At 37.5% G+C, this 25,149-nt stretch overlaps 1 protein-coding gene across 4 annotated transcripts in view; it reads left to right on the top strand.

Moving 5' to 3' along the window:
• Positions 1–25,149, top strand: part of TAX1BP1 (Tax1 binding protein 1) — a 67,386-nt gene that overhangs the window by 40,812 nt on the left and 1,425 nt on the right. For 2 of the 4 annotated variants that reach the window (XM_054193083.1, XM_054193081.1), the window contains 9 exons: positions 251–478; positions 1,799–1,945; positions 3,208–3,301; positions 4,458–4,576; positions 5,833–5,958; positions 7,874–7,945; positions 14,766–14,940; positions 15,294–15,442; positions 24,682–24,767. In XM_054193083.1, coding sequence (XP_054049058.1) covers positions 251–478; positions 1,799–1,945; positions 3,208–3,301; positions 4,458–4,576; positions 5,833–5,958; positions 7,874–7,945; positions 14,766–14,940; positions 15,294–15,442; positions 24,682–24,767 — 1,196 coding nt within the window. The remainder of the gene's footprint in view (positions 1–250; positions 479–1,798; positions 1,946–3,207; positions 3,302–4,457; positions 4,577–5,832; positions 5,959–7,873; positions 7,946–14,765; positions 14,941–15,293; positions 15,443–24,681; positions 24,768–25,149) is intronic. The other 2 variants (XM_054193082.1, XM_054193084.1) reach the window with 2 other exon arrangements.

Here is a 25,149-nt window from a genome sequence, read left to right as displayed (position 1 = left end):
TATAGATAAAATAATAATATTTAAATTTGCCTTTATGTCACAGCAAAATATGTTTGAGCACCAACTGTCAGCAAAGAAGGCAAATGGGGAAAATGGTGTACTCGTGTACTACTACTTGGTTTAGTGGTTTTGCTAAAGCCACCAGGAAAACTTGATTTTTCTTTCAAATGTTTCTAATCCCTGTACCAACTTTTATTTAAGCTTCGAATTAAAAAATTATGGATTCTCTTCCCTCTCTTCTCTTTCCCAGGACGATGCAAGTATTTTAAAAGAACAGCTTCGGAAGGCTGAAGATCAGATTCAGGCTAGCAAACAAGAAGCTGTCCTAATGTCAAAAGAGCTGAGTGATGCAGTAAATGTGCGAGATAAGACGATGGCAGATCTTCACAGTGCACGTCTGGAGAATGAAAAAATGAAAAAGCAGCTTGCTGATGCTTTAGCTGAACTTAAAAAAATCACAGCTTTGAAAAATGAACAGGTAAGTTGTCAGTATTTAGTACTGAAGTTAATCTGTATTTGTGAAACCTGTGAGAGCTAGCTTTGCTCAAGTTGGGGAATAAAATATGTTTCCGGATGTTTAGTACAAATTATTATCAAATTCTCTTTTGGCACTCAAGTTGCTACCTTAAATCAAATGCACATTAGGTGATTTGGAAGGTTGGTAAGAAAGAAGGTTTCTGCTACTACTTACAGCAGCTCCCTTCCACGCCCAGATTATTTTCACAGAATGACACAATATTTATCTATATTATTTGGAATCCTCTCCCTTTACTAATTCTTTTTTGTGAGCCACAGTAGCATTAAAAATTCATTCAGGTAAGAATATAGATTGATTTTATTTTTTTTTATTATGTTCTTTCCTCATTGATGAATTCTCTCTTGATTCTTATGAGTCCCTACAATATTTGTGATTGAAGTTAATTTGCTTTAGTATTTAAAGTATAAAAATATTAATGTAATGGAAACTGTCCTGACTTTCTTCATCTTGGATAAAAATCTAGTGAGCAATTTTAAGTTTCATCATTCTGACTTAAGTGGGTTTTGTACTGGATCTTCCATAACTGCAACTGTATTGGATTAATTCACTACAGCAATTTAATTACTGTTCAGCTCAATATATTTTTTTTCAAAATAGTGTAGTAAATAGGAAGTGAATAGTACAACCCTCAAAAGAACTATTATATTTACAGTATCCAAGAATGACGTTTTTTTCTAAGAATTTTAATTATATACAATGTCTTTTAAATGCATCCTGAAAGTAATAGCAGATCATCTGTATGACTCAAGTTACCAGAAAGTATCCAAGTATGGCGTATATCCAGTTGGTAAATGTAGTTTGCTTAACTCGTGTATCAGTGTTACAGCTCAACTGAACCACTTCCAGTAGAAACATAGTCTGTGGGATAGAATATAGTCGTGGTCTATCCATTTTTGCCACGTGGCTATATTTGTCTATAAGAGAGCTGGAACACCTTCTGGAAGGTGTTCAGACTTTTGGTATACATTCCAACTTTTGGTATACATTAATCAGCCCATAAAATAAGTCCCTCTTTATCTGCCTCTGGTATTATACCAGTGTGTATTTACTCCCTCAGTGTGTCCTGCTTGAAATGAAGTTCAGCACAGATGCTGTGTCTATCTGTGCTCTGCTACTCTGTTCCTTTCCTTCCCACAAAGAAAACAGGAACTTCTGTACTTATGTAGAACTTTATGCTTGCTTTAATTGAAAAAAGATTTTTTGGGAAATAGTGGTATTTGAACAAGAGGAAGAGTAGTTTCTAATTACTTCTTTTTTCAGGAAACTTCAAACACAGTGGAGCAGGAACTGCGCAGAGAAGTTGAAGATCTGAAGCTTCGTCTGCAAATGGCTGCTGACCATTACAAGGAAAAATTCAAAGAATGTCAAAAACTTCAAAAACAAGTAAACAAGTTTACAGAACAGGCAGTAAGTAGAATGGGAGAAATTGCACTTGCTTTTTGTAACTTTTCAGCAACTACTTAATTTCCTTATGCAAAACATCGTGCTTTTAAAAAGGATTAAAACATGGAGTAAGCTCTTCAGTTTACCATTTTTTTCCATAAAGCTAGATTACTTCTATGATTCTTTTTAGATAGTTGTCGAAACCAAGCATAGGATTTGTAGTAACTAGTGTATGTACAAAGCTAACAGAGTTTGGATAAATCTAAAAGCATAACATTGTTCAAGGAAGAATTTTGAAAATGAAGCAGGGAAAAAAAAATCCATAATTACTACCTCTATTCAGTACCACCACAAAAAAGCCATCAAATCTCCAAACCCAAAAGTGGGGGAAATGGAGAACTTGGAGAAGGATTTCAAAGTGAAGTGGGGAAAAAGTTTCCATGACATGGTATATAGTTGTATTCCATATGTATTTTTTATTCTTATCGCTCTTCTGAGCTTTGTTCCATAAATAAATGAGGCTTTTGCAATGATGATGTGAGTCTTATGTCACCTAGTAACTGAACCTGTTAGCAAATTTAAAACAGACTTGTGAGCAGAGTTTTTCAGAATTTTGTGAAAAATGATGTCTGAATTGTAAAGGAGTTCAAACGGGGGAAAAGGTGTATGAGCAATGGGAAGATGTACAAATGTGCGTTCTTAAGAAAAGCAGACTTAAGTATTTATGCTGTCCACAGAACAAATGCAGTAGTTACCTAGCTTTGATCCACAGATTACTTTTTAAAAGTTGTCTTCTCATCCAGAAGGTCAATGGTGAATGAGGTGTCATATCACGAACACCCGTGGCTTTTCCTTAAAAATCTTCCACATATTTGGCTATGTTGTACATCTGCTAACAAACACCAAATTTCACTACTTTGACACCAGAAGTCCAGCACTCATTAGTAATACAGACTCAATTTTCTAATGGAATAGTGGATGTAAGTTGATGGATTTAAGTTGATGGAGTAAGTATAACTTACTCTCCAGAAAATGAGAGTTTTCTAATAATTTGCGTAGAAATTGCTGTTTCCAGGGAAAAAGAACTTCATAATGTAAGATTATTAAAATCATAGTCTGATGCAATTTCAGTATTAGAATTAAATACGTTTGCATATTTATTATTACCTCCTGTTCTAATGAGCAATTCTATCTAGTCCGGTTTTGGAGGACATGGTAGTGCAAGATATATGTTACTTTGTGCTTTAATTTAATTAAATACCAAAACAAAATTTCTTTTCACCAAGAAAATTGCAGGGCATCAACAGAAACTGACAGGTGCGTCTAACATTGAGACAGCTACTGCCGTCGTTACAGACAAAAAGTTATCTGCATCTCCAGGTATCAACAGCTTAAATTTTGTCTATTTGTATCAGCCTGAAAGTGTTGTCTATGTGAAGTAGTCCCTAACAGTATGTATAGTATAAAGTAGATGGACTTGTTCTAGTAAAGCAATGATTAGAAATACGAAAATTCATCCAAAAATCTTGTGTCTTTTTTCAAGTGGTAACATTCACAAATAACTTAATGTGTCTTTTCAAAACAGCTCACTTGGTATTTGTTAATGTCGGTAGGAATGAACTCTTGAATTTCTGCTTGATACTTAACACAGAGCCAGGATTGCCAAGCTAATAAACAATTAATTAAAAAAACCAAAATCCTCCCCAAATTTGCAAACTGTGTACATTAGCATGATAATTTTGCAGTCCTCTTACAGTGACAATCCACTGTAGCATTGTACTGTAAAACAGGCAGTAAAATAGGCAGTAGTGGTTTATTAGAAAATTTTTAACTAGGTTATAATTTTTATGAACTGTTAAGTTCTTACAAAACTAATCTTCTAAAACATAAACATAGAATAGGTTAAAACTAAGCCTGGTTTATTTTTCAGTTTAAATTGATAAATGCCAGTAAATACTGACTAATTTTGTTTGTGTTACTTTGTAATTCACACATTCTGCCTATAGAGACTGTACACTGTAATTTCTGTCAGTTCTTCCCATCTTAAGTAAATAAAAGTGTTTCCTAAAGCAAGTAAAATCCCAGCAAGCTCAATTATAGTTTGTGATGGGATGAAGTAGATTGCTGAGGCACTTCATGTTTTTGCAAAAGAATAAAATATCTAGCATGATATCATAACGTATATATTCTGGTGTTTATGTTCTTAGGAGCTAAGGGGAGAGAAGTCTTTCTGGGTTTTTTTTTTGTTTTGTTTTTTTTTTCACCTAGACCTTTGTAGTATATGTGTGTGTATATTTATGTTATGTTCATCTTCAGCGTGAGAGAACTGAACACAGACATGCCAGTATGACTGCTGTTCTTACGTATCACTGGCCACATGATACTGATTGTCTCTGATAAACTGTTTGCTTGGATAACATGGAGCACTCTGTTCTTGATGCACTGTCAAACCTGGCCTGTCATCTCTCTTACACAAACTTTATTATGGAAAAAAAAAAATTATCAATATTCTTGTTTTTTTCTTCAATGTTCACAGTTAGCCCCATTTCATCTGACATAGTTTCGGAATTCATGGTAAAGGAGCAAATACGTGAAATGAATAAAGAAATTGCTGAGAAAACAGAGAAGTATAAGAAATGCAAGCATATGTTGGCAGTAAGTAAATGTCTGCTTCGGAAAGCTGAGCAGGAAGTAGCTATAGGTGCTAAGTCTTAAAACCACAAAGCCTACTCAGCTGAGTTGCCTTGCTTGTTTGTGTGATACGCTGCGATTATGGTAGAAATCTTAATATTAGAAAACACATTTTCATTAAGTCAACTCTCGATTACGTGTGATGCTGGAGGGTCCAGACAAAGACCCCTCAGGAAAACCCAGATGCAGTAAAACAAATGAACAAAACTAATGCTATTCCTATGCTGAAGGTTTTGAATACGTTTTTTTTCCATTATATTTTAAGTGTAATTGATTTTTATAGCAACATGCTGTATTTGATTTATAAGCCAGCTGATGTCTGGAACAAGTATAGCAGTGTTTATCTGATATGCTGTTCAAGTATAATAACTCCTACAAATTTGACTGTCTTGGGCTTTTACTGCGTGTTGACGTCCAAATGGGTGCTGCCTACTAACTTGGGCTCAGTCATACATAAAGGCATTTATATGGTTCTCTGGACCCAAGTTGGCACCAATAGTGCTGTAGCCACAATAGTAACGCCCTTCAAATATTAATACCTGTCAGTCCTAACTTGATTTTAATATAACCAGTTTGTATGTATGTATGATGATGGAGTATTGCATCAGTGATGCTGGTGAAAAGTTGACTGTTGTAGAATTGTTTAAGAAATGCTTTCTGGCTGTTGTCTTGTCTCTGTTCGTCTTATTTCTCTTATTTATCATGAGATTATTCTATTTTAATGTGCTCTCCAGGATGTAACAACTGTCATGTAATTCGGCACATTATCCTGTCTATGGAGAGGCTGCGTTAGCTTCTGCTGGCTATTGCTTCTGTAGTGGTGCTTGAGGAAAGCTTTGCCTTCGACCTTCTGGATGAAAGATATTTAGGGTGTAAACGTTAGCGTGGGGAAAGGTTTTGTATTGAAGTGAGACACTTGAAAGGATGATCATGATTACAGCGTAGTGTTAGGATACAAAGAAACCTGAAACTGAAGCTAAAAAGGAATTATCGGCTTGTTGAAGAATATCAGGCAAGGAAAAATATGTATTGAACGTCGTTTATGCAGTGCTCAGTGGTCCTGTCCTCTTCAAGGTCTTGAGACAGACATGATTTCTTGGACAAGCCATTTGTAAATGGTCTCGTTCTAAAAGCGTGGTTGTACAGTGTAATTGTTGGGGGTGGGAGGGGAAGTCTCTTAAAATTGTAAATATTTCATGCCATGGTATAAACTACTTTAGGAGGAGAAGCTGAAATGCAGTATTTATGCTGATGAACTAGCTAAACTGGAGCTGAAGTGGAAAGAACAAGTGAAAACCAATGAAGGTATAAAATTACAGCTAGCAGCAATGGAGGATCAGTATAAAGTAAGTTGCAGATTTTGTTTATGACAATGAATGGTCTCATATTAACATAGTTTCTAATAGTTCAAGTAATGACGACTTTTAATGGTGAAAACCCACTAAATGTATTTTTGCTGTAAGTAGAAATTCTGTTTCGCGCTTGTAGAAACAACACAGACTTGTAATGATTTTTATAAAGTAAGACAGATCTGCTAAGTATCTTACTAAATGGCTGTCAGTCTTTTAATATTGTGGATTTAGACGAACCCCTAAATGACATTAATCTTGTATTACAGAAAAAAAAAAAAGGGGGTAGAGAGTTCTAATTTCCTATTACTTACTATAATACTAACAGGAATATTGATTGGTGTGTTTGTCCAAAGCCTTCGTATTGCATGCTGCATTACCGATATAGTAATGTCTAATGCATTTTATCTGAATTAACTAGAGAGATGCAAGATGAATGATATATTGTTTTTAAAATCATCGTGAGAGAATTACTTTAATTTGGAGGATCTCAACTGTAGCTTTAGTAGAGTGATGTAACATGCACCAGAAGTCAAGTGTAATGGGCAGCTTGAGTTTACAAGGGGCCTTAATCTTTGAGGCTTATATTATGCTAATACAGATGTTGAAGTGGCTTTTTGGGTCAACAAGGACAAGATAAGAGCAACAAATTTCCTTAAGACCAGCTTTTATGCTTGTTTTCAGTCTAGTGGTGATAGTGTAGTTGTCAGGATAGAATACTCTGTTGCCTATTTTTGCCCATTGTGATGAGCAGGGATTAAACTGAACTGTGATTATATCAAATCTAGTAGGAACCCCCTTCCATTAGAAATTACAGCACTTTTTTCTTTATAAATTACTGAATTACCCTACAGCTCATTTCAGCACTCTGTGTAGGCTCTGCTGTCCTTTTTTGACACTTTTCAAAGCTCAAATTTCAGTTTTATAAAATGCATGACTCTTTCCAATTGATTTAATTTTCTTAATTAGTAGTGATCGATTGCCATGCATAATTTAATGTAAAATAAGTTTGTTTTTAACTTCTCAACAGCAGGAGTAATAAATAACTGGTTCCAAAATTGAAGGCATTTTGACTGCAATTCAAAACTTGTTATCATTCAGGACGGTGCAGGTGGGGGAGAAAAAGTGAGCGTTTCTTCCCAGTCGGTAAATTTCTCTCAGACCTGAAGTAGGAGAGGGAATTTCAGATATGAGAAAAAAAAAAAAAAAAAAAAAGATATGCAACTTTGCAGAGCATTGAGTTTATATGCTAGAAAAACAAGTGGAGAGGCAGTATCCAAAGCAACCAGAATCCAAATAAAGTAGCCCTTTGTAGAGAAAGATTATTTAAATAATCATTTTGAAGCAAGGAGGAAGCCTGGAAGAACCGTGTAATGTGCCAGTTGCAACTTTTCACAGAGCACCCAACAGAGACACGAGGTAGATGTTTGTGAAACAAATTTAGTGTCTTTGAAGTAAGAGAAGGTTTTGGTGTTCTCAGTTCTGTGGTAGGACATAAGAGCTGGAGAGAAATGAATGCAATAAATCACTGAAATGGTTGCCAGTGGATCCCTTTAGAAATAAAGAGATGAGGTTTACAAACCTGCGACTGTTTCTGGGCAGTGGGGTCCCTCCTGCCACTAGTATTACTGGCGTTACTTCTGGTTTTTAACCTGGGATTTTGTCATTCCACAACTGTTCTCTGAAGCGGCATAAAAGACTAATGTGCTCCTATTATCCAGTAGATAGCTTAGGGAGAATTCTTTGGTTTTGATTTGCAGTAGCACTAGATGTTGCATGTAACTATATTAGACAAAATAATTTCTATCTGAAAGATGAACTTAATCACTAAACTTCATGTTTTCACAGCATAACATGCAGGGAAATAGTTCCTGTTCACTAATACAGGAACCTTAAACTTCTTTTTGTATAGGTTCAGCTGGCAGAAAAAGAGAGACGAATAAAGGAACTGGCATCACAGTTGGAACTCTTCACCAGTGACAAGGTATGGTCAGGATTCCTGTTAAACTTTGTAAATTAACACTTGTGAGGCTCTCTGGTTTGAGGAATTGGAATTTATTTTTAAGTGAGAATTTGCTCTTTAAACATACTTTCCATATTTCTTTCTCTCTTTCCATATTTCTTTCCATCTTTTTTTTACTTTTCCATATTCTTTTGGATATTTTGCCAAAACGAATTAGCATTTTAAACTACAAATTCTGTTAATAATACTAATATATTTTTTAAAAGTGTATACCAACTTGCCGAAACTGACTCAGCGTTTGAAAATATTGCCATTTATTGTTCTGTAATAGTGTTTTATAATATTTTCTACATAGTTCTAACAAAAATGTTACAATGTCAAAAATTATTTCTTTGTTTCTGTCTAGAATGATATTCCATCCAGGATCTAAAATAACTATTCTGTTTGCAGATGGGGATACTCTGTGTAAATTAATAATCTGAGATTGCAGCTAGCTATACAGTTCACACAGGAATTCCTACCAGTTTTTGTCCTATATTCCTTTCTCATCTCTGCATTAGTGTTTTTCTACAAGTTTTCAGTGGACTTCCAGCCTCCTTCCTGCTTTACTTCTAATGAAAGAGGTTCAGCCGTGTTGTGTCTAGAGGCTGATACCAGTTTAGTGCTGCTTGTCCAAATAGAAAAGATTATTATTAGCTCATGCTGTAGCCTTTCAGGCTCTAAGGGAGCATCGGTTAACAAAACTTGCAGGAATTTCATTTCTTTGAGACAGACTGTCACTGATACTTGCAGGAGTTACTGGCTGACAGGCAGCACAATTAGTAAACCTTATTCCCTTTGGAATCCTGGCATAAGACATGAATGATACATACCGAGATTGACAGTTTATTTTTGCCATCACCATTGGAATTATTTTTGTTTTTATCCAGCGTTGTCCCATAACTAGAGATGTAGACATTTCAGCAGTATGACCGACAGGTTTTTCGTGATGTGTGCATACAACCAAATCCTTTTGACATCTGCTATTTCTTATTGACTGCTTGTAATAATAAGAGGACCTTGACATGCGACAGTAGTGACTTCGGTAAAATACAACTGGAAAAATATCAGAAAAGAAAGATACACACACAGTACTCTGATTTTTAAATACTTGATAGAAAATCACAGAATGACAGAGTGGTTCAGGTTGGAAGGGACCTTAAAGATCATCTAGTTCCAACCCCCCTGCTCTGGGCAGGGACACCTCCCACTAGACCAGGCTGCTCAAAGCCTCATCCAGCCTGGCCTTGAACACTTCCAGGGATGGGGCATTGACAACTTCCCTGGGCAACCTGTCGCAGTGCCTCACCACCCTCACAGTAAAGAATTTCTTCCTGATTTCCAATCTAAATCTACCCTTTTTCAGTTTGAGGCCGTTACCCCGTGTCCTATCATCACACTCCCTGATAACAAGTCCCTCCCTATCCTTCCTGTAGGCCCCCTTTAAGTACTGGAGGGCCGCTGTAAGGTCTCCCCGGAGCCTTCTCTTCTCCAGGCGGAGCAACCCCAACTCTCTCAGTCTGAGTTCATAGGATAGGTGCTCCAGCCCTCCGATCATCTTCATGGCACTCCGCTGGACCCGTAAAAGCAGGTCCATGTCCTTCTTGTGTTGAAGACTCCAGAGCTGGACGCAGTACTCCAGGTGGGGTCTCACCAGAACAGAGTAGAGGGGCGGAATCACCTCCCTTGACCTGCTGGCCACGCTTCTTTTGATACAGCCCAAGATGCAGTTGGCTTTCTGGGCTGCAAGTATGAATTGCCTGCTCATGTTGAGCTTCTCATATGCCAGCACCCCCAAGTCCCTCTCCTCAGGGCTGCTCTCAAGCCATTCTCTGCCCAACCTGCATTTGTGCCTGGGATTACCATGACCCAGGTGCAGGACCTTGCACTTGACCTGGTTGAACTTCATGAGGTTTGCACAGGCCCACCTCTCAAGCCTGTCAAGGTCCCTCAGGATGACATGCCTTCCCTCCAGTGTGTTGACGGTGCCACACAGATTGGTGTCATCGGCAAACTTGCTGAGGGCTACTTTCAGGAGTTCACTGTCTAATGAAATTAATTACCATTACTGTTAAACCAGACATTGTGAAATATTAATGCTAATGTTCTAATGTTGGAGGTACCTCTGAGGGTGATATATGACAATTAAAGCTAGGTTTTACTGAAAAGTGAAATAATAAAATGTCTTTATTACATTCAGATAGTATTACATGATATTGTGGAGAAGTTAGGATTCTTCAGATTACTTAAAAATCCAGTATAAACAGAAACTTAGTAAAAACAGGATTTTCCATACTGATAAATTGAAATTAAACTAATTTCAGATTAAGCTAGTTAAGCATTTTGTAAAATTCTAGATTCTCAGGTAGTTGGTACTTAAATTTAATAGGTCTCTCTCATATTTTGCTAATTCAAAAGGAAGCAAAATAAAAGTTGAGTTTTGATAAATCTAATTTAGCTGGAGGGAGTAAGTTTAACTACCACACATAAGGAGAACAACTGTAATAATAATGTATGGAATTTATAAAAGCTTGGAACTTTGTCTACTAAATTTATAGATATTTACATTACAAAGAAGAATCAAAAGTGCCTTGCTAGACTGGAACCATGATTTAAAAGGTTGAGCACAGTATAGTAAACAACTTTTCAATTTATACTCCATTATCAGTGTTTGTTTATAAATGTCACCAAACATTCATACTAAAAAGGTTCATTTGCTGTCTCTTCAAACCCATAAAATTACTTGTTTTGTATTTTATTTACATACTTATATAGCCTTTGATTATTTTTTTTAAATTTTTTTTGATCAGTCTCTACCCTAGCCATCCAGCTTCTGGATAAGGCTGTTTTACAGCACCTTTTTACAGTCACTTTGATCTGCGTTCTGTTTTAATCTTACGTGATGCTAAAATTAAAGTATTAATGCCACTGCCTCTCATTCTGAACTGGTTCCATATTGCGGAAGAAATTGATTTTAAAAAGGAAAATCTTAATTTCACCGATAATTAATTGTTCCTGCTTTCTATTGAGTAAAGATTAATTGTTTAGATTTTACACATTCACTAAAACTTTAGGATGTAATCCTGACCATTTAACCCTAACCATTTCAATCGTATACACAATTTAGTCTATAAATTTAAAGTAACGCTAGCATAGTTTTATATCATATCTACAGGAAGATATTTTATTTGGAGAGTGTTAGGCAGAAATTGTGTTGTCCTGTATCATAAGGTTTTTCTAAAAGAAAATACTCATTACTGTTTTTACAGTTAGTGCTCCAAAAAGATAACTTCCCGTAAGCTGCCCTACTGTTTGTAGATACTACTTTTTTCCTATTTGAAAATGACTTTATGATGTTGCCGTTCGAGTCCAAACCCTTTATGTCTGAAACCTGATAGTGTGTGTATAACAACAAGTGTATAATCTTCGTTGTTCTTCATTTGAGTGGTGTTTTGTGTTCAGAGTAGTTATTGGTATATGATTTTGTATTTTTCTATTCTAGAGTTTCATCTGAAGTTTACCTGTTTTTAGAAAAATATATTGAGTTTTTCCTTTTAATAACTGAGACATTTTACTTCTCATGTGGTTGAGTTGGTAATTGAAGTCTTGGTTTTAAGTTTCAATTTAAAGCCATTTCAGGAAAAGGCATACTTCCATCTTTGAGGTTTTTTGTTAACGTTACATTAGCAAATATTAAACAGGAACCCAGGGAACCCTGAAGAAAATGCTAAGCAGAAGGAACAACGTGATTGGAAAGCATGTCTGTCTTAACAATCCCTGTTTTTTAATTATTTTCTTCATTTTTTCATCTCAGAATCTTTTGCTTGGTTCTGAATTGTAAATGGCATATTCCTTTGGATATTCTTGGCATACGTGCTCTCTCTCACCCATTTTATTAAACAGAAGGATGAGAAATACTTTTCTTCGGATGAATTACAGCTGATGTACCGACCACACTTTAGTCACTTTAATTACTGTTTTATAACATACATATTGGCTTAGAGTTTTAGTGGTTTATAAGTTATAAAAACCCTTTAGTAGTTTATAATAATTACTATCTCTATGGATTATATGCAAGAATCTAGAATTTCAGGTATTTTCTTTTTTGATGAGTTTTGTTTGAGCTTTTCTGAGAGAATTACTTGCCTTTCTGACACAAATATTTAAACAACAGAATTCAATAAAGCAGGCCATTTCAGCCCCTCAATAAATTCAGCATTTTTATATTTTGCATGAAAACACTGGATTTTGGCAGTAAGCTACACACAAACCCTTGCTAAACTGTAAATATATATAGAGAGAGTAGGTGAGGATATAAAGGAGGAGGAAGAAGGATTAGAACTTTGCTCATTAAGTTCACAGACATCAAATTATTTGTCATTGGAAGCGTAATAACTTTGAAACCTGTGTATGAAAATACAACTTCTCATGCATTTAAAATCTACTCATTTGTAATTAGACAACTGCAGTTTTGTTCCACATGATGCTTGTAGTATAAATATTTGCAATATGTAACCTAATCTGGATTACCTTTGTGAAAAATAGCACTAATTTCTATTTGTTAGTATAAATGGAAAATACTAACCTTGAGTTTTACATCCTAGAGTCAACTGTCGGAATTCTATAAAAGACAGAGAATTAATCAATCAGTCTAGCAGTTAGTGCTGAGTTTACATATACATTCAGGGGCCTTTGCACTACTGTTAGTGGCATGACCACCATACCTAGGTTATTGTACAGAATGGTAGAGCAAATTGTCTTCATTCTGACCCATTTTAAAATTTTTGTTAGCCCAATGTTTACCTAAATCCCGTTGATGTTAAGTATCTGTAACATGGTCTCCTCCAGCTGTCCATCAAGTTAAGAATCTCACCTTCATCATTTTTCTGTTAATGTTTTCATGTGTGCATAGCTCTGTGCTTTTTTCCATGCTATTTTGTTATGTTGTGGAGAGAGATTTTCACTGAGTAACAAAATTTTTTCAGGGTGCTCCTGCAAACGAACCTTTCCCTCATGCCCACTAAGAAGCTGAGAACTTCACGCTATTGATGTAGAAACCACTGCTTAACGTATTGACCTGTTACTTTATTCTTCTCTTTTTTTCCCCTTTCTCTTTGATTTACATTTAGATTGTATTTTTTTTATAGAGTACAGTCTGTCTTTTTTTGAATGCAAGAACAAAAACGTACCAACTAGATTAAGTCTGCTTTACAGTGCAGCTCGAAAGTGTTCTCATATCTTCAGTCATTGCAAGGCTCAAACCGCTTCTCAACACTGTAGATAATAATATGTATTAATTTAAAAACCCCAAACATCCCTTTTTCTTCTTTCTGCTCACAAAAAGAAATGTGCGAAAACTTCAGCTGTGTTAGCAGTGACTAGGACAAGGCAGTTTTTGGCTTTCACAGAATGATGAGGGTTGGAAGGGACGTCTGGAGATCATCTAGTCCAGCCCCCTGCCAGAGCAGGGTCACCTTAGAGCAGGTTGCACAGGAACACATCCAGGCGGGTTTTGAATGTCTCCAGAGACGGAGGCTCAACCACCTCTCTGAGCAGCCTGTTCCAGTGCTCTGCCACTCTCAAAGTAAAGAAGTTCCTCCTCATGTTTAGGTGGAACTTCCTATGCTCAAGTTTGTGTCCGTTACCTCTTGTCCTGTCACTGGGCACCACTAAAAACAGACTGGCCCCATCGTATACTTGGTATAATGGTAATAGAAATATTTTGACATAATAATAACAACTAAAAACCTAATTAATTTCGAGTGGAACATGATCACCAAGCAGAATCACAAATAAGGACAAAATTGTTTCAACTGGTTTAACATATTTCATCACATATTTGAAAATCGAACAGAGAACAAGGAAAAGCACTTGATCTTTGCCTCTGTAGGTGTAGTTTTAAGTGAATATGTTTGATAGGATTTCTGCATTTGAAGAAAGTAATTGTCTTCCAGTTTTAAACACAGCTTCGCCTAGCACATCTGCAAATTATGTACAGAGCTTGATGTGCATACACGTCTGTGTGCGCAAGTAAGGGTAACCCTAAGGAAGTTAAATTGTAGAGAACACATGAAGGCTGCTTCTGAATTCTCTGTGCTGGTTTCTTTCCTTCTGTGTGTGTGCATGTGAAGGACAATGAGCAAAAGTTTTTCTACCATTCTTCATTTCCTACTGAAAGCTACAGCCTTGAGTTTATTTTACCTAATCTTGTTACACTTTGTGCACATAGATCAACATTCTGCTGTTACATATCAGAAAGGATCCAGTGAAATGTACGTACTAGTTCTTAAAATATCTGCCACTCACAGATTCATAGGGAATTATGTCAAGTATGTACATACATGTACTTCACATACTAAAATGGTTCGTTCTTGAATGGTATGGTATGACATGAAAAAAGAATTATTTTGTTTTTAATAGTAACTTTAAAAAACTTTTCTCATTGCATATTATCTTTGATTATTATTGCTAGTCCACCCATTCTTTACTATTTAATTGATTTTTTTTTTTCTTCATTGTAGAAAGGATGCAGATATCTCTTGAAAAATGTGGCAGTTCTGTTTATGTAATTTACATTAACTGGTGACAAAATGAGAAAAAAATTAAAAGTATCTTCTTTGTATTATTTTCTTTATTGACTGTTTTTGGTACATGTGGTATATTTGGCACTAGATCAAGATGAAAAGACAGTGGGAAGGTTAGCAGATGTATCTTTAAAAACAAATCTAAGTATTTCATTAAAATTTCAAACTTTGCTAGGACTCCATAGGTTAATTACATTTTTAAACTTTGCATTTTTTAGGAACTTGGCAGGACACCAGGAAATCAAGCTGGAAGGATGATGGAAGGACAGATTTCACAACAAACATTACATTTTCGCAACCCGTATTCAGAGGAAAATGGACCAGTTCCTGCAGTGCCAAGTAGACTACCAGTATTGCAATATGGAAACCCTTATGCAATTCAGGAAAGAAGAGGTCAGTAAATTCCACACCCTGTCCTCCCTGTATAATTCCCCTCTCGCTGTTTCAAAAGCAATGGCTCATTTAATGCAGGTTAAATACCAACAGTCTTTGTACTGGTACACAGAGCCTTTATTGATTGATGAGAATCAATAAAGTGCCTTTATTTTACTGATGAGAATCAATAAAGGAAAGTTTTAAAGAAACACCTTTGAAGAAGGTGATTTCTCTTTTATTATTTTATATTCTCTAAACTGAAAATGTGTTCGTGTGTTGATTTTTTTTTTTTTAAATGTTAAGGTAGCACATCCGTAATCTCAAAATACTAAGTGTACTGAACAAAGATGCTCTAATTAATTTTTCTTCAGATGGAGCAGATGGCGCTTTTAATCCTGATGAGATCCAAAGACCACCTGTTAGACCTTCCTTTTGGGAGCTGGAAGATGATGTAGTCTGTAGTCAGCCTTCACGCAATCTTAGTCGGCCTGATGGTTTAGAAGATCCTGAGGACAGCAATGCAAGTTATCTTTTTAATTATTTTTTTTCCTTGATAAGTTTACTAATGAGTAATCAAGAGTTGCACATAGGTTTTCAGTATCTGATAATCCTGTTTTATTGTTATGTAAATCCAGAGTTCATTTTTCTTTTCCCTGAACAATGTTTTACGTGAATTTTGCTTGCTTTGAAGGAGAAAATTCTGCGCGTTAATTGATGATAATATACTTGTTCCCCCAGTCTCTTGAGGTGTACTGACAGCTTGTTTTGCTATTAGGACAGTAGCTTCTTAATCTTCTAAAATACTAAAGTAGAAAAATCCAAGTAATCACCACGCATTCTTATTTTTCTCTTCTGTGTGGTAGAATGAGCGCTCAAAATGTAGCCAGGTCTTACTCATTTTATAATTTGTATGTAGGAACTAAATTGTAACAGAATGAATTAAAAATTTAAAGGATTCCGATACCAGTCTTTTCAGTTAAATGCTGAGTGAAAATTTGTTTTGTATTGGATGCTTCATTCTAATGTATTAATCTTTTGTTCTGTCTTTTGCAAATCTGCATTTATTAATTTCCATTTTGGTGGTTTTTTGCTGTTAGACACGTATTTGGAAGAGCTAGTTGACTGTTATCTAAAGCTGATTAAATGGAAAGTGACAGATTCTCACTGATTTATTTTTTAGGGCTTTGTGTATTTTAAATGAAAACTAGTTAGCTTTTTGTTTTGATACAGTTAACTTGCACGTTCTACTATAAAAAATGGTTTTAGTAAATTGGCTTCTGTAATAAACTGGTCTGTAGGTCTTCATCTGAACAGGAACAGACGTATTACTCTTTCTTCTTCTAAGTACTCTTGCACCTTAAAAAATATTAAACAAGAAATACCTTTCTGCAAAGTATTGTGCTCTTTGCAAGTACAGTGGTATCATGACCTGTTTCTCATTTAGTCTAGTTTGCCACATTTAATTGCTATTAACCTTTGCAGAAACTGATCAGTGTTCAGACAGGCATGATTTTAGCCCTGGTGCTCAGCACCTATAATGGAGAAAAATGTATTTCTCCCTCCTACCTTTTGCCCCCGATGTCCATTACTGTGAATAATTAGAGAAACTGTCAGAACTTTTGCAGCCTGTTCGAGATCTAGAATGTGAGCTTACTGCTGTTGCCCACCTTTACTTCACATTTTGCATATTTAATCTGATCATTCTTGACGTAGATATTACATATGACAAGCTCTTCTCTTCTTTAGTCGATCTGCATCAGTTTAATTAGCAGGGTGTTCTTTCTGATCTATGTGCTTTGCCCTCTTGCAAACCCGAGCGAAACAGTGCTAGAGTCTTGTGCTTATTTGCTGACACAGCTTGGATTTTTGTAATGAGATAAAATATAACAGGCTTAAATAAAGTTCAACTTGAGAAAAGGTGCCTTTAAATCAAATAATTTATCTCTTTATTTTTGTACTTTCACATGAGATTCAGTGGCTTGCTCCTCCCAAAAGTAGACTGTATGTCTAACATGGAAATGAGTAGCTGCAAGACTCTTTCTGGAGAGACTTATAATATCCCAAAGATAAAACTGTTCTAATGCAGTACTTCAAGAAATAATGAGGGAAAAGTTCCATTTACGTAGGTAATTCATTATAAAAGAGAGGCTTTTGTTTGTGCAGAAGAAACGACAAATGTAAAATGATAAATATGAAGAGTGTACCATTTGTCGTATTGGTTTTTAAAATAAGCTGTTTAAGGTGTAATTCCATGCATTTTAAAACTGGTAAGGTGTAGAGCTTTTTGTTGGAGGAAGATTCCCTCCCAGAAGAGGCTTGGAGGTCTTACTGCTCTGTTTAAAATATTACTGTTGTATCGACTTCTTTTGCCTTCCTCTCCACATTTCTATTACTACACGTTCTATTAGTTTAAGAACTTGAGGGTGTTGTAGTCACTTCCACCACTCCATGGCTGTTTTGGTGGTGGTTACCTATGATGATGAACATGTCCACTTTATTTATCTAAGATGAGAGACCTAGCCAGCATCTAGAATGGGTCTGGCATGTCAGACTTACCTGCTGTAGTTGCTCTTTACATTCCTGTTCAGTTGAATAACTTTGTAAACAATGTGGATGACAGAGGAGAAGACTTGAATGCTTCTCCCAGAAGTGTTTTCTGGACAGGGAATTGGGTAGAACTGCGTCAAACCTACAAACCCAATTTCTGCACTGTTACTACTTTGACCTTCTTTCATTGTAAATGTTGAGTTACGCTACTTCCAAGTGCAACACGCCTTCTTTAACACCAGGGAAAGAAACTAGAATTTGTGTTTGTGCATTTGTCCATTTGCACATTTCCACTCTACATGTTGATAGTCTTTGAGTTCTAAAGCCTTTGCCTTCATTGGACCATTCCGGCACGTAAACAACTCATACAGTGTTATGTCTGCTGTGAATTGACCTAAGTGGAGTACCCACTTTCTGTTCATCTGTACTCTGGCTTTTGCTCAAAATAAAATTCTTTTCCAGTTTGTTCAGATTTTTATTTTGCTGCCTTGCCCCCATTTTTTATTTCTTTCTGGATATTGTTTTTGCTTTCTTCTGCTAACTTCAGCCATACTTGACGTGTGTTAGATACTGACTTCCTACAGGCGTTTTCACAATTGCTTGGGAGAAGAGAGACACCTTAATGAATTTGTGTTCTAACAGGCCGATCAGCCTGAATACGGCTGCAAACTGGTCATTAATCCAACTAAACAGAAAGAGAATGCGAGATGATGCGGGGGGAGAAGTGTTAGGTGGAATGCAAGACAAATCCAGAGAAAGTCAGAACTTCTTCGTACTCTGTCTCATGGTAAAACTTGATTCTTTTACTTGAACTGAAGTGTCCTCTTTAGTGAAATATCTTGGACCTCTCCAAATTGATACTCTGTACAAAACTTCTGTACAGGAATCCCAGGTGTCTCCTTATTGTTTAAAAGTCTTTGTAAGGTGGTTTTGTGTGTTACTTGTTTTGTGTGTTACTTGTTTGTTTTGTGTGTTTTTTAATGCAAAATCTTTCTTCATCAGTCTTGTAGAAGACTTGTTTGAGGTGCTGAGTTTACTTTTGCCTAAAGGAATCTTGTGTTCCTGGGTAATGATCCATGTATACACTTTTTGTCTTGTATTGAAGAAGATCTAACTCATGGTACCTTGTCTGCAATACATAAAAAAGATCACGTTTCTATTCTATGTCATTTGAATTGTAAATTGCTTACTACTACGGATAAACCATAATACATCATTTCTACGTCAACAGAGAGGTTCTTCTCTATTTTCCTTCCCAGTGAAGAAAAACTGTCAGCCTGTTGAGCTAATGTGGCTGCCATCATGTGTACTATTTAGCAACACAGCTCTTAAAAAGCCCAGTGAGGCAGCCTTGGTTGATCTTTCTACCTATACCAAGGATGAAATATGAATCTTTCAATTATATTTAATAGATCAGAGGTATGGCACAAGATGGTAACTAGCCTTTTGGCAGGTGAGGGGGAAGAAGGCTGCCAGCTTGGTCTCTGTTCTGTAAGCTTCTCTTTTTACTTCTCAAGGAGGCGTTTTTGTTACTGCTTGACTAGCAGTATAAGATCAGGTGATGGTGACACTTTTGCTATATTGAAACTTATGCTGCCTTTGCTGTCTTCAGTTACTCTTGAGTCGTAGACCGAGTAAGGATACATCTGCAAATGCATTAGAATTTTTGTATAAGGTTGCTATTGTGTTCTGACTTGGTTTCTCCCAAAACTTTGTTCCATGGGAATGGGTGCTTCCATGTATTTTGTTGATGTGTAAAAATATCAGTTTTGTATGACTCAAAGACTTTCCGGAATTCTTCATAGCTTTGGCTTTTGGAACTCTTAGGCCAGTTAAACCATGATTTCTGAGAAGGATAAGCCAGTCTGTGTTAATCATGCCAGATGAGCAGGCACACAGTGGGTGATTTTATGTAGAATAGTTGACTTGCCGCAAGTTCCTGCCGTCATCTACTCAGCACTAACTTTCCATTTGCTCATTCTCCCGTAATCGACCAAAATGTAATCATTTGGAGCAAATAATTTCTAGAAGCCAGGTACGTATGGGAGAGAACCATAAACAAAACTTATATAGATATTTAATACTAAAGTGTGAGTTTTAGAAAAGTAGTCCTGATTACAGTTGGCAGTAAGCCCAGAATAACTGTCCTGAGACTCTTAAACAATGTTGTTAGTCCCAGTAAATTTGTGGGGGGGTGTAACTTTTGGCAACTGCCAGCCAGGTCAGGATATTTTTTTTGAGAGGAATCCAAAATGGCCTTTCTTCTAGCAAACAACAAAAAAACCCCACTACACTTTATTAGCCTGATCTTACCCTGGCAGGCAGTCGCTGTCTTCTGCATAGGGTAGACATAAAAGGAGCAGTTGGTATCCAGGAACCTCTTGGGAGCCCAAACTGCTCACCGAGAGGGAGAGACCTAAAAGAGTTGGTTTGATTTCACTCACACAGCAGAGCTGAATTGCAGAAAGGCGATGTGTGTCCTCTTCTTTCCATTTTACCCGTGCTATATGTTAGCACTGTGGCTGTTCATTTGTTGTTTAAAGCTTAAAATGGGCATCCCTTTGCTTACTGTTGCATGTCAAAATGAGCTGTAGAAATCAGAGACGGAGATTGTTCCAAGTCTGTGGCTTTTGTACAGCGTCACATGGTTTTGTTTCTAATTTCTCTTTGGCAATCTTGGAACTGATTGCAATTGTAATCAAGAAGCAGTACTTGAGACAAAATTGGTTAGTTTTGGTAAAACTAGGTGAGTTGCACTTATTTCTGAAAATTAATATCTGGCTTTCCCTTCTTCCTCTTCTAGTGGCAAACCCCGTCCTTTTTACGATGCTTTATTCTGTAATACCATATATATCTTTGAGTCACATAATCTGTGGGACTCATTGTGGCAATTTGAAAGAGAGTTACAGTCAAGCGATGATAGTTAAGTCATGACATTAAAGGCATCTTTTATGATTTGTTAACCTAATTATCCAAACTTCTGAATTCAGAAAGCCTGGCACTTGTTACGCTGCATAACCACAGTGCCAGCCCGTGGGTACGTGATATCAGACTCTTCGTAAGGACCCGAGGCCACGTATCAACTGTGTTACATCCCTGCAGGGCACTGCAGAGGTCTTGGACTGAGCACGTGCAGCCATGTCCCTTGTCATCAGCCTGGAGTGCAAGAAAGCTGGCTCTGGGTCTACACGAAGGGCAGATTAAACTGTCTCTTTCTCAAAATATGGAGTATGGGCTTCCATCCAAATATCTTGGATGACTCCACCGTGGGGTCTTGCGAGTAAGCTGATGCCGATTCTTAAAATACAGCCTAGGCCGAGCCATTGAGGCCTCCCCACAGATATTGTCAAACTCTTTCTGTAAGGCAGCTTCAGCTAGCCTTCTCCTTTCGGCTTTGGGGTCTTCAGGGGATGCTTTGTTCTACCATGGGAGAGTGGCCGGTTTTCAAATATCAGGTTGAAGAGCGTTTGTAACATCATTGGTTATGCTAGCTGGAAGAAACGGGGCGCCAAGTGATTGTGAACCAAGATGAGTGAGACCCATCCTTCCGCTATATAGTTCTCCCTTTTACGGGGTAGTCTTTAGGAGTTTTGTCCATTTGAAATGACAGAAGCAGACAGCTGTCGGAGTCCAGTACCGTGGGACGCTTTCTGTGTTTTCTAGAAGTTCCAAGTTAGCCAAGGGCAGTGCCTGAGAATTTTTCGTTATTGGTTGGTTGTATACTGTTTAGCGCAACTTTTAATTAGAATAGCTGTGAAATACTCTCAGACTAAGACGAAGTTCTCATCGTTACTGTTTGACCATTCTTTAATTATATAGTAATCTCTCTAGTATGTACTTCAAGGTATGCTCCATATAGATCTGCATTCTTCTTGTTTGGGTTAAGCATAACAAAAGGTTACGAATTGATCATTCTTTGCATACTTGGCCAAAAGCAAAAGTACACTGAAGAGACAGACTTGCCGTATCTTCAACAGCATAATATCAATATGGATTTAGTGTTGCCGTTCTTCTGTGGTGCACAGGTCAGAAGCTACTAGAAGGAAAACGCAGTATGATTTTTACAGTTAATCGAACTGGGTCGTGGGAAAGCTTTGTCCTTAGGACGTGCCACACTTAATGTTACTTTGACGTCGGAAAAGTTAGTAACTTGTGCTTGCCTTTTGTCGAAGGTAGAGCCTACAAGGCCGCAAAACAGGGTGGTGCCTGTGTGCCCGGGTAGAGGCAAGCATCGTACCCAAATCAGTTTTTCAAAAAGGAATGAGGAGGAATGATACATTTGTCCATGGCAGGGTATCACACTTGCCAGAAGCTGAAAGGAAGGACAAGAGATATAAACAGTTTTATCTTACCAAGTGACTAGCAGTAACACAAATGTGTGGGCTTTTCTTTGGTTTGTGGTTGGTTTTTTTGTTTGTTTGTTTGTTTGTTTTTAAAAGAGGAAGGAGAGGGGGCAAAATACTGAACAAATAAATAACTATAGAGTAAATAATGTGAAAAGCCCCCACAAAACAAACTAAAAAAAAAGAGGCCATCCAACCTGTTAACCTGTTAAAGCTTTAGATAAGGTGGACAGGCAGTGCTGATTTTTTTTTTTTTGAATAAACTTTTTAAATGGCAAAGCTTCCTATAAATCAGTTTGCATTTTGTTGATTCTAATTAAAATCTTGAGTTTCCCCTGGACTGTGGTAGCGGAGCAGAAATACGCACGTGGGGGAGGGTATGCTAAAGCAGGCCGCTTCTGCGGGCACGGCTGATGTTAATGGATGGAGGCATTTGGTAAGGTGACTTCAACAACGTGTTATGAACGTATTTCATTTGCCACTCGGTACGTTTTAATCTTTGTGTAATGCCGGCAAAAAGGCTGAGAGGTTTCCCTTTTCTTCATAGGGGAACTAAAATTTCTGTATTATTCTAACATTTGTATGGAAGATGGATTACTTCAGGAAGGATGAGTTCTGGGACAGCTGGGCATTAGGTTAGCAGTGTCTTTCTAAAGACCTTTTTTAAAAGGTGGGTTTTGTTGAATGCGCTAATAATTTTCAATGAGAAGAGAGACCCATCGATATCATGTTCGCCACATAATTTTGGTTAATGCCCTTATATACCAAATTAATATTTAGCCTTGGTAAATTCTGACTCCTTATTCACTTAAAATGAATAACCCTTAACATATGGAATAATTTGTCGTTGGGTCTGCTGATCTGTCCTAAACAAAGGTTACTTCAGGGATTTAAGCCCTTTCACCAGAGAAGTACCTCGTCCACCTTGTAATTTGTAACCAAGTATTAATAAAGAATGCCCTCTGCTCAAGAAGTAACTCGGTGACAAACAATAAAGAATTATAAGAAAGTTTTTTTTTTTCTAAAAGATTTAAATGTTAATTAGGCCTGTGATTGTAGTGGAACTATTTTTTTGGAGGAAGATGCAGATTCATTTTCTCAGGTAGGTCCTGCGCTGCTTACAGTCCGGTAGTCAGCACATTTGTCATGTTTTTGGTACTATAGAAGCTGTAGCATTGTAGCACAAGAGTACTTCAAATAGTTTTTCTTCTTTAATGTATACATCCTACTTCTCTCATGACAAAAGGAACGAATAATATAATTTTAAAGCCCACGTGCGGGTGCAAAGCAAGCGAGACGGGAAAATACGTCTGTGGCTCGCATCTGTCAGAGCAAGCCCCGCTGGCTGCTTAATGGAAATGTTAAATGCTTGAACCTGAACGGCTGTTGTCAGGAAAAGAAAAAGATTGAGGGAATCTTGCTGTCCTGCCCTGCTTCCGTTGGTAGTAGTAGTATAGTATGGTAGCCTAAAAATGAGATAGGTTTGAGTATATGTAATAGCTGTCTGTCCGAGCCATACAGCATGTATGCTGTTGTATATGGCCCCTTGCACATCCTTTTTCGAAGATCTGCTAGATAATTCATAATTTTTGCATGTAAGGCGCCTTTGAGATGAAAAGGAAAACTAACTAGGAGCTGGAATTTAAAAAATCTTGCTGAATTTACCTGTATTCCCACCTTGAAATGAGTAGGTTTTGTGCTGCGTTATCCAATAGCGGAATAGAACCGAGATGCTGAATAACGGAGAGTTTTATACTGCGTAAAGAATGGGTTTACAAACACAGTTCTGATTTTCTTCCTGCTTATTTTCTTCTTGTGCCGTTTACTTCCCCTAGTTGTATTTGCTTACATCACTGTGCTTATTTAAATCTTAAATCATAATAATGTCATCGTAGAATAAAAAAAACAAAACACAATCAAAACCCTGCAAAATATGTGTTTTGACCCCTTGCTGGTCAGAAGGGAACTCTGAGAATCCGGTCACTGCAGGGATTCTTCATTTTTCTGCTGAGGCTTTCCTGTTGCGGGCAGATTCCTTTCTTTCTTTCGCGAGAAGCGCGGAGCGGCGCCTTCCCTGGATGCCGACCTGCCTCCCTTCACCCGAGAGAAGCTCGGAGGCCGACCGATGCTCGTTGGTGTGCGTTGGTGGGTGTCCCCCAAGGAAGAGCAGCCCCGGCGGAGCTGAGGAGAGGAAGCAGCCAAGCATTTCCCTGATGCTCCCGAGAGTGGCACGAACGTGTGACACGCGTGGGAGCAGCCGCCCCCGTGTCCCACCAGCCACGGTGGGAGCAGCGCAGGCGGGTCACTCAGAACTGACCCATGGGAGGCAAAATGTGTGAATCGCAATCAGCGTCTCTCCCCTTCCCGCCCCCTCCCCAGCCCCTTGCTAAAACTTTAAACTGACAGATTAAAAATCTTTTAAAGTCTGACTTGACATTCCATGGTCTAGAATTTATCTGTGAGTTTTGGCTCTGGGTAAAGCGCCATTACGGTTTGTGCTGCGCTGCCCCGCGTTCGGTTTAACACGGGTTTTTCTGCTCCGACTCGGCCCCCGGGCGTTAGGGGTGAGGTGACCCCCGTTTCCTCTGTCACTCCGTCAGTGGCGGCGTTGGAGCGGCGCCGGCACAGAGCTCTGCTCCGGGGACACCGTCAAAAGGCAGCCCGTGATTAGCTTTTCACGTCCATTAACCACCTCTCCCTTTTGTAGCGCTAAAGTAAAACTTACACTGCAGAGATTATAAAACAAAAGGTAAATCTCAGCCGTGTTTATGCTTGGTAACAAAAATGTATTTGGAGGGGAAAGAAAAAAGCTGTTTCTAGTGGGTAGTATTTAAAATATTTCCTTTTTTTTATTATTTTTTTGAAATAGGATGATGACAACACTGTACCTTCTGCTCCTGATCCTCCGAGTCTTCTCTTGCATGAACGTGGGACACGTTTCTGCTTTGATTCCAGGTAAATGTTGTCTTTTATTGGTCTTTAATGGCATGGATGGGTTTCTGTATAACTGGACTTTTTTTACTTAAGGGTGGGGGGGTAGAGATGAAAAACCATTAAGCATTTGCGATGAATGTTTGGTTTACAATTAACTGTCAGAGAATATGCTGAGACTGGGAAGACTATTTGTGTTACACCTTATTTTGACGGAACAGGGACAAGTTTCTTCAGTAAATGAGTGAATGACTTTTGGTTCCGCCCCCCCCCTTCTTTCCAACCTAATTGTGAACCTAAGTTTAGAGCTTTTATAAAGTGTTATGTTTGCTAAGAGCGAGCATTTATGAGCAGAGAGAGTGGTTTCCCATGAAACTGCTTGGCCATTAAGACTTTCAATAGATTC

The sequence above is a fragment of the Rissa tridactyla genome, chromosome 2 (genome assembly GCF_028500815.1).
Source record: "Rissa tridactyla isolate bRisTri1 chromosome 2, bRisTri1.patW.cur.20221130, whole genome shotgun sequence".
Taxonomy (NCBI): domain Eukaryota; kingdom Metazoa; phylum Chordata; class Aves; order Charadriiformes; family Laridae; genus Rissa; species Rissa tridactyla.
The sequence above is the reverse complement of the archived record's forward strand: the minus strand, read 5'-3'. Positions and strand labels throughout refer to the sequence as shown.